At 51.4% G+C, this 9881-nt stretch overlaps 1 protein-coding gene across 3 annotated transcripts in view; it reads left to right on the top strand.

Moving 5' to 3' along the window:
• Positions 1-205: 205 nt before the first annotated feature.
• Positions 206-9881, top strand: part of TNFRSF8 (TNF receptor superfamily member 8) — a 69011-nt gene continuing 59335 nt past the window's right edge. The window contains exon 1 of one of the 3 annotated variants that reach the window (XM_022598698.2): positions 206-554. In XM_022598698.2, coding sequence (XP_022454406.2) covers positions 492-554 — 63 coding nt within the window. In that variant the 5' untranslated portion in view covers positions 206-491. Of the gene's footprint in view, positions 555-6504; positions 6579-9881 lie in introns of those variants that run through there. The other 2 variants (XM_089901050.1, XM_089901058.1) reach the window with 2 other exon arrangements.

The raw sequence follows: 9881 nt of genomic DNA, 5'->3' as shown, positions 1-9881 counted from the left end.
ACCCGCCCCCCTTCCCCCATCCAGGGGCGGGAGCTGCTCTCCCCGCCCCTCAACCCAGCTGGGCTGGTCAACACCCCGCCCCCCCCCGCCCCCCACCCCAAAGCAGCAGAACCCGGTTCTGTCAAATCCGGGGCAGGCCATTCAAACAGCAAAAGGGGAGTGTAGCTTTCCTGAGTCATCTCTGCACGTGTTTGCTCCCTTTTTGTCTTGAGTGCTAGTAGCTGCGTTCCTGGAAACAGTCTGGGGTACCTAGTGCGCCTCAGGTGGTGGTGGAAGGGAAGGCTTAAGGCTGAAACTTCAGAGAAGGAGCGTCCACTTTGGAAGTGACTTCACAGCGTGCGGTTGGGTGCCTGCGAGGTGCGCCGCGGGAGGTCTGCGGGCCCTTGCGCGGCTCCTGGCAGCTGGCACCGCACGTGGGCGAGCGTGCTCCCCAGGCTGCGCAGGTGGCGTGGGCTACGAGCCCAGTCCTCCCCCCGACCCCCCCGGCCGGGATGCGCGCCCTCCGCGCTGTGTCGGGACTGTTGCTCCTGGGGGTGCTCCGAGCCTTACCGCAGGTAAGGGGAACGACAGGATCCTAGGGACGCGCCAACGAGCCAGAGCCCCCTTCTTGCCGTCATTGCCCTGAGCCCGGGACAGTGCAGGGCCGGTGGGACGAAGGGGAGAACAGCGGTGCTCCACAGCTAGTTCCCTGCCCAGCTGGGGTGAGGGGGCACAGGTGACAAGCAGGGGGACCGGAATCACAAGTATTCACAGGTGGGTGGTTGGCTGACAGACTAGTAGGGGCGCCTTCTCCCGCCCTCTCAGGGTGCTGGGATGATTCACTCATTCATTCATTTAATATAAATGAGCAGAGGGGACTGCCTGCAGGAGATGGGCTGTTTGTGGCTGGGGGTCCTGGGCAGATCAGGTGAGGCCCATGGGGGTCTGGGCAGGACAGGTGGGGTCTCCCTTGGCCAGAAGAGGTTGGTATTCAGGCTCTCTCAGGGTCTAGCGAGGGAGGGGGAGTTAGGTGTGGGTGAGAAGCAGGGGTGAGCCAGCCAGATCAGACAGATTAGCTTCCCCCACCCCTGTTCAGCCAACCAACGTGTGTAGATTTCGTGCCCTAGAGCACGTGGTGGGTGTCCACCCGTGGAAGAAGTTCAGCGGTGGGGCAAACATATGTTGTGGGAAGCCCCAGAACCGAATCTGGGGACTGCTTTAGGAAAACTGAGCACTTACCAGTGGCCCAGACCGAGCTAGGCACGGGGTGGGGGGGAGAACTCAGGTTAATCAGATGTGGTCTACTGCCTAAGCACTGAGCGCAGGGTCTGAAGAGGAGACAGAGGTCCTGGTGGACCCCTGCATAGAACACAGTAGGTGTTGGTGAGTGCCTGCTACCTATGGGTACAGAAGGCAAAGGTGGGAACAATGACATTCTGTTGGGGGAGGGGCAGGGCCCTCCCACCCCACTTTAATCCTACGGGAAGAGGGGGGACCCCAAAATGGAGTTCAGTCCAATTCATCCAACCTTAGGGCAGGGGGAGGAGGGAAGTGGAGTGGGCATCAGGCTGAAGGAGGGAAAGTGCACAAGCACCTGCTCCCCTTCTATCTTCAACAGGGTGATGTGAGACACCCCCCACCCCCGCCACACACAGAACAGAGGGCAAAGGGGGGGCAGCTGGCAGCGTTGCACGTTACACGACAGAGGCCCTGGCTAGAGAACCCCCTGCTGGCCCTCCAAGCCCTCTGCTGCTAACCTGGGGGAGGGGGAGAGTTTGGGGTGCCAAGTCTTGGGGAGATAAAGGGAAGGGAGGACTGTGAGAAGGGCTGTGACGGTTGCTAGCATTTGGTGGCTGGCGCTCATGTGCTTCCTTTCAATAGGGTGAAATCGCTTTTTAAATTAAAAAAATAATAGGTATTTAATTACACAAGGAAAAAATGAATATATCCCCAATGCAAAAAGTAAAGAAGAAAATTGAAACCCTACAGATAAAACTAAATCGTTGAGTATCTTATCCTTATTCCTACAACGATGTAGCCACCATTATTGCTTTGGTGTTTCCTCTGCAGACCTTTATAAATGCACGCCCATATTTATATCTGTTTTGTAAAAATACATAGGGTTTTCCATATCCTATACTATATGGAACATACAGCTCTTTCTTCATGTGGCTTTTCCAATATCTGCAGTGTGTCTTGGGGAGCTTTCCACGTGGATACTTACAGATCTCCCGCTGACCTTTTAAAATACTATCTAGTATTCTACCAAACAGGGGGGGTTCCATCGTCTATTAACTCGTGTCCCTGATGGGTGGGTGGTAAGGTTCCTATCATTCTTCTTTGCTTGCTTGCGGGCTTGCAACATGAGGCTCTTGCAACATACAGCTTCACATGGATGCTTTGGGGAACAGTGTGTGCTTCCTTCTCAGAGATGAAGCTGAGGAGAGTCTATCGAAGTGAAAATGCATTCAAATTAAAAGATGCCACAGAATTGCCTCCCAGGGTGACTAGAGGCTTTTCTCTCCCACCAGCAGGGCATGAGTGTAGAGCAGTGACTTCCCCACATCCCAGCTGGCTTTTGGTCTTATCAAAGTTTTTATTTTTGTCAATGTGACCGGTGAAGAGGGCCATATCCTTGTTGTGTTCATTTGCATTTCCTCCCTACTGGAGAGGCTGATCATCCCTTGTCCCCTGTGGGCCCAGACATGGGTCATTTCTGGGCAGGAATTGGGGCACCGGTGAGGGAGGGGCTGTCTGCCCATCTCGGTACTCCGCTGCCCCCTTCAATCCTTCTTCCACCTCTATGGTTCCAGTAAGAACTTGGAAAGTTCATTATTAAAAAGAAAAAACAACCCCTCCCTCTGCCCCACCAAATCAGGGCTTGAATTTTAAATCCTTTCTTCTTCGCCATCCGATTTAACATGACACCATCATTTTGTGGTGGGCTTTCTGAGGCAAGAATGCTTTCTTACTGTGTGTCACCTTCTGAGAAAGAGATTTAGCCTCTGACGCCTCTTCCTACAGTCTCCCCTCGAACGCTTTTGTAATGTGATCCAGGATTACTCTGGTGCAAATCCTGAGGGAAAAATTCATTGTCCGAGCACCTCCTTCACTTCTCCATCCTTTTATCCAGGCCCCCTGGGGTGGAGGTGGCCCAAGACCTTTCCAGGAGTTCTGCAGATGCAGAGCTCCCCTATCATCCTCCTCCAGGCCAGCCTCCCTCCCACATCCACAGCCCCATTCCAGCTCCATTTTCCTCCCGCCAGATGTGGACCTCTGCCCTGAGTTAGCCATCCTGCTGAGGGAGGTTCTCAGGCATGTGGAGCTCCTCCCACCGGAGTTTCCAGAGCTCAGCTACCGCGACCCCGTAGAGTGGAGTGCTCACCTACGGATATGCCCGCAGGAGGGCAGGAAAGACTTTCTGGTTTTGTCTTGGAAAGGGCGGCCCCAAGCCTGCCCGGGGGCAGAATTCCACTCTACATGAGAATGAGGGGACGCGGAGAGGGGGCCCCTGATGTGAAGAGGTGGAAGGAGATGTGGGCTGGTCTGAAGCGAGGCCTCGCCTTCCTTAGAGGGAAGCCAGGGTCGCCAGGAGAGGATGGGGGAGCATTACTCAGCTTGAGAGCCGTCAGTGCTGGGAGAAGGGCAGCGTTTACTGTAAGTTTCTGCCTCTGCTCCCACTCATATCTGACCTAAACTTGTTTGTTGAGCTGTGATTCATCCTTAGGCTCGTACACACCTTCCTCAACCCTCCCTTCACCTCATGGAGCATCATTATAAGGAAAATGAAGCTGAGGGATGTCTGGGTCCGGGGACACTGGAAGGCTTGGTGGGGTGCGGTGTCCTGGGCACAGGTGGATAGTTTAGTTCAGCCTGGACCACGCGTGGCCTTGTTGGGCCCGTGGTGCCCTGACACCACGTGGGGGTGCCTTATCTGGCATCATGGTCCTCATCTTCCAAACAAGGATGTGGAGGCTCAGAGGTGGAGGGGGGTCTTTCCTACAGTCCCAGGACTGGTCAGGGGCAGAGCAGGACCAGACCCCCAGACCCGATGGACAGACTGTCCAAAAAGGCAGCTCCGGGCAAAGCTGGTCCTCCAGCTTCATTCTCTCTTCCCTCTCCTGCCAGAGGCTGTTGGGGTGAGGGTAGGAAGACTCCATGCCAGAATCTTTGCTGCCTAGGGCTGAAAAGCACTGGGCATCCTCGGTGGCCTTGCTGGTGGGGAGTGGTGACTTAAACAAATACATATGCACACGTGAGTGTTGCGAGTTAAGTTTTATCTGGGGCAAAATGAGGACCGCAGCCCGGGAGACAACGTTTCAGATAACTCTGAGAAACTGCCCCGAAATATAGGAGTTTTGCGATGAAGGGCAGGTAATTGGAACGTCAAAAGATTATTGTCAAATAAAGAAAACCAGATATCTTAAGTTAGGAATTTAGCGCTTTTCTATGTATGGGAAGGTGCAAGATTCTGGGCTCACTGAAATCATTCCTCTGATATGCACCTTAGCTATCTTGGGCCTATATTTTCACATCTTGAGTTTCCTCAGGGCTCACCAGCTCCCATTGGAGGGCTACAATCATTGGTGACTGCGACATCCTTTGTTTATTGATATGGCAGGAAATATTCCACTTATAAATAATCCATTCCATTTATAAATACTCCATTTATCAGGAGGGACTTTTAATATGCCAATCAGTTACTCATTGAGTGCCTAACTCTTCAGGTCCATTCATCCAAGTATTCATTCATTCATTCATAAAAATCTTAAAGGAGCAGCTGCTCTGTGCCAGACATTGCTCCAGGGCTTTCATCCCAGGCTGTTCCTGGTAATTACTCAGCCTCTTGTAGGCTGCTGGGGACAGGCCTCCCTTCCGTCCTGCCCAGGCAGCCCATGCCATCCTGGGTTACTCTGACATCTAGAAGGTCTTTAGGATGTGCTGAAATCTATCTCCTCGAAGCATCTACCCATTGGTCCTGGTTCTGGAACTGCGGCTATGTAAGCAAGATGTGTCCACCTTCCTCAGAAATGCCTCCCAGTGAGATGAAGACAGAGACCCCTGAGGGGCCCCCGAGGTCTCCCAGTCCGTCTCCCAGACCACCCAGGGCCTCCAACGTTTATTCCTCATGTGCCATGGGCGTCAAGCCCGCTCGCAATGTCACTGGGTGGACGTGCGTTGTAACAAAATAGCTTCAACCGAGGAGGTCAACGGAAGGCCCGGACCAGCAATCTCGGCCAACGATAGTCAGCAAAGAATTGCAAACTACCATGTTAAGCTTAAGCACAAAGCAAAGTTTATTTAAGCACAGGTGCACTCTCAGAGGGAGAGAGAGAGAGAGAGACAGAGAGAGAGACAGAGAGAGAGACAGAGAGAGAGAGAGAGAGACAGAGAGGGAGAGAGAGAGACAGAGAGGGAGAGAGAGAGACAGAGAGACAGAGAGACAGAGAGAGAGAGAGAGAGGGAGAGAGACAGAGAGAGAGAGAGAGGGAGAGAGACAGAGAGAGAGAGAGAGACAGAGAGACAGAGAGAGACAGAGAGACAGAGAGGGAGAGAGACAGAGAGACAGAGAGAGAGAGAGAGGGAGAGAGACAGAGAGAGAGAGACAGAGAGAGACAGAGAGACAGAGAGAGAGACAGAGAGACAGAGAGACAGAGAGAGAGACAGAGAGACAGAGAGAGAGAGAGAGACAGAGACAGAGAGAGAGAGAGAGACAGAGAGAGAGAGAGAGCGCCTGGGCTGTTTCTGAAAGCGAGCTGTTTCAGCGAAGTGAAGCAAGCCCAAAGCAAAGTCGTCGAAGCAAAGGTGCACTCTCAGAGAGGGAGAGAGTGGGCTGTTTCTGCGAATTGAAAGCAGCATTCCTATACAGGCTTAAGGGCTCTTTTAAGGAGCACTTTGCAGGGAGGCGGGGGTGAGGGACAGGGGATCACTATTTGATTGACAGTCCCAAGCTCTGCAACGAGTTTACTGCTGTGCATGCTCTCACCACTGAATCGCTAAGAAACACCCACTTGGGGGCAAAACCACAGTGTAGATTTTATTATAATTATGATATAATGAGTTTGGGTTTACTATAGGTTATACGCCTGTCTAGTCTGGGCATGCACAGCCTGGGGACCTCCTCTTGTGTTACGGTGCCCCTCTTTATCAGGATAAGCTGCCCACCACACGGCCATAGTTTCACCTGTTCTGGGTGGGGGTCAAGGGAGAGTCCCCAGAGGGCTGGGTGCGTGACTCGATTTCTTCTTGTTTTTTCTCTCCATTGTCACCTCCTTGCTGCTAATGTCTGACTAACTACCTAATATTACCGGTTCATCCACTCCACAAATGTTTATCAAGCACCTACTGTGTGCCAGGGAGTGTTCTGGAGGCTTCAGGTGCCTCCAGGCCAGCACACCAGGTCTCTGCCTCATGGAGCTGACATTCCTCCAGGTTGACAGACAGTGAACGGATGGTGCTCCTCTCAGTGGAGAAGATTCTAACCAGGTAGTGTGAGAGGGGCTCAGCTACCCTAGTTGGGGAAAACAGGACGGCCTCTCCCTGGGAGGTGGGGACAACACAGGAGTGAGAACTGGAGGAACAGGACGGAGGCCAGTGTGGTGAGTGGCGTGAGAGGGTGGCGGGGAAGCAGGGAATAACACGGACTTCTTTCTGTGGTTGGAGGGTTTTGCCGGGGGAGTGACATCTGTCTGTCTGCTGGGGATAGGGCAGGATGGGGAGCCGGAGGCCCCGCTGTTGCTGTGGTCCAGGGGAGGGGTGGGTGGAGACGTGAAAACAGGAGAGTACTTTGGAGCTAGAATCGCTAGGACCTGAGGGTGGATTGGGTGTGAGTGCAGAGGGCAAGATGGGAATGGGGGATCCTGTCCAGATTTGAGGGCTCCACACCTGGCTGAATGGTGGTGTCGTTTACGGAGGTGGGAAAACTGGGTATGGGACAGAAAGGTGTTTTGGAGAAAAGCACGAGTTCTGTTTTGCACATGTCCAGTGTCAGTGTGGGGTTGAGTGTTGGAGTGGGGAGCTCTCTGCAGAGCTCGGGCCCCTGATGTGGTGCTGCCTGGGGGCAGGGGGATGGGGGAGGGAGCATCAACCCTCCCTCAATGGAGCCACCTTGCTTCTACTGATGTGGGCCAAGACCCCACATCTTTTGGGGGCCACTATGTTTTCCTGTCGATTCATTCCAACCCAACGGTAGGATCTTCCATTCATCCTGGTTACATTTTTTTTTTTTTTTTTTTGGCTGCGCCGCATGGCATGGGGATCTTAGTTCCTCAACCAGGATCGAACCTGTGCCCGCCCGCAGTGGAAACTCGGAGTCTTAACGGCTGGACCGCCAGGGAATTCCATCTCATCCTGGTTACATTTGATATTTGTTTTCTCTTGCTGATGTAACAATCACAAATTTGGTGGTTTACAACAGCACAAATTTATTACCTTATAGCTCTGAAGGTCAAAAGTCTAAATAAAACAGGTCACAGCAGGGCTGCATTTCTTCCGAATACATTAGGGGGAAATCTGTTTCCTCGCCTTTTCCAGCTCCCAGAGGCTGCCTGTACTCCTTAGCTCATGGCCCCCAGTCACTCTGGCCTCTGCTTTCATTGTTCCAGTTCCTTCTCTGACTCCGCCCCTCCTGCCTCCCTCTTATAAGGACCCCTGTGATTACATAGGGGCCACCAGGATGATCCAGAATGATCTCCGCATCTCAAGACCCTAAACTTAGTCCCGTCAGCATAGCCCCTTTTGCCGTATAAGGTAACATATTCACAAATTGCAGGAATTAGGACGTGGACGTTTTTAAAAATAAACATTTGTATTTATTACAGAAAAAGTAGAAAATAAACATACAGAGAAGAAAATTAAAAGCACCTATAAGCTCACTTAGTGTGTATCCTTTTTTTAAAAAATTTTTATTTTATATTGGAGTAGAGTTGATTTACAGTGTTGTGCTAGTTTCAGGTGTACAGCAAAGTGATTCATTTAAACATATACATGTATCTATTCTTTTTCAGATTCTTTTCCCATATAGGTTATTACAGAATATTGAGTAGAGTTCCCTGTGCTATACAGCAGGTCCTTGTTGATTATCTATTTTATATATAGCAGTGTGTGCATGTCAATCCCAAATTCCTAATTTATCCCTCCCCCTGCTCCTTCCCCTTTGGTAACAGTAAGTTTGTTTTCTATGTCTATGAATCTCTTTCTGTTTTGTAAATAAGTTCATCTGTATAATTTTTTTAGATTCCACATATAAGTGATATGATCTTTGTCTGACTTACTTCACTCAGTATGACAATCTCTGGGTCCATCCATGTTGCTGCAAATGGCATTACTTCATTCTTTTTTATGGCTGAGTAATATTCCATTGTATATATGTACCACATCTTCTTTATCCATTCATCTGGTGATGGACATTTATGTTGTTTCCATAGGTTGTGGACATTTTTGAGGATCATTATTCCACCTACCACATACGTCATGTCATCTTTTTAATCTTTTTTAAAATTGAAGTATAGTTGCCATACAATGTTTTATTAGTTTCAGATATGCAGCATAGTGATTCGACATTTATTGATATGTACTTTACGAACTGATCATCATAGTAAGTCTAGTAACCTTCTGTCACCACACATATTACAATGTTAGTGACAATATATTCCCTATGCTGTACATTACATCCACATGACTTAATTAATTTTATAACTGGAAGTTTGTACCTTTTAATCCCCTTCATCTATTTTGCCCCCACTCTGCAACCCTGTCAAATCTTTTTTTGGAGACAGTAGAACATCATGGTTAAGGGTCAGCCTGCCAAGTTTATACCCTGCCTCTGACACTTACCATATGGTGCTCTTGGGCAGGTTAAGTCACTTCTCTGGGCCTCAGTTTCCCCATCCATAGAATGGGGATACTCATAGTAGCTAACTTGTAGGGCTGATGGAAGGATTATATGGGATAATAGATGAAAAGTGCTGAGAAGAGCTCCTGGCGTGTGGCGAGGGCTGTGTGGAGGTAAGCCATTATTAAGTGCCTGTTGTATGCTAGGCATCGTGGATGCAGGATGCAGGTGAACCAGTTACAGTTCCTGCCCTCCAGGGCGGCAGCATGGGAAGTGGAACCTGGAAGGCAGTGTAGTCAGTACTGTGTGGAGAACTGTCCCAGGCCTGCGGGAGCCCACAAGTGCCTGTCCTCACCTCTGCCTGGGCTGGAGGGGAAAAGCTCCTGGAGGGAAGGAGGAGGTGGCCAGCCTTTATAGTTTGGGATGACAGGCTCTGTGCCATGGATACTGCCAATATCCTCACCAACATCCAGGTCACACGGACTATCAGCAAGGGCGTCTGGGGCGGGCCCGGGGCTTGCTCTGGAAGCTCCGTCAGCAGGTTTCATGTGAGGGGCTCTGCACCTCCAGGGGGCTGAGAACTCCCAGAGGCATCGTCCATGGCCTCATTTCATTGCCTGCCGTGAGCCCCACGTTGTTCCCGTGCTCGGGGAGGGCATGGTCCCCTGAAATGGTTCCAACCGTCCAGGACCATGAAACCCCTAAACCAAACCTTCACCTTCCCACCCAGGACACATACTCTCTCTGTCCCGACAGTCTGGGGGTGGGGCTGGACCCGGCTTTCCCCCCACCCCCGTGCAGGCTGGGAGGACAGAGATGGTCAGGGAAGCATGCCGGCCCCATCTGGGCAGGTGGGCTGACGCTGGGGAAGGCATCCCAGGCACCTCCAAGAGGGCTTGGAAAGCCGAAGGACCACTGGGGAGCTGACTCTCCGCCCATCCTTACTCTTTGACACCATCAGGTTTTCATTGGCGTTGCTAGTGTCCCTTGGTGGCTGGCTCTACGGGGGACTGTTACTCCAGGACGGGGGTGGACTTTACCACGTCTGAGGTATAGCTGAGTGTGCATT

Source organism: Delphinapterus leucas, chromosome 1 (assembly GCF_059928025.1).
Source record: "Delphinapterus leucas isolate spDelLeu-1000000601 "Yukka" chromosome 1, BTC_Dleu_Yukka2, whole genome shotgun sequence".
Taxonomy (NCBI): Eukaryota; Metazoa; Chordata; class Mammalia; order Artiodactyla; family Monodontidae; genus Delphinapterus; species Delphinapterus leucas.
The sequence above is the reverse complement of the archived record's forward strand: the minus strand, read 5'-3'. Positions and strand labels throughout refer to the sequence as shown.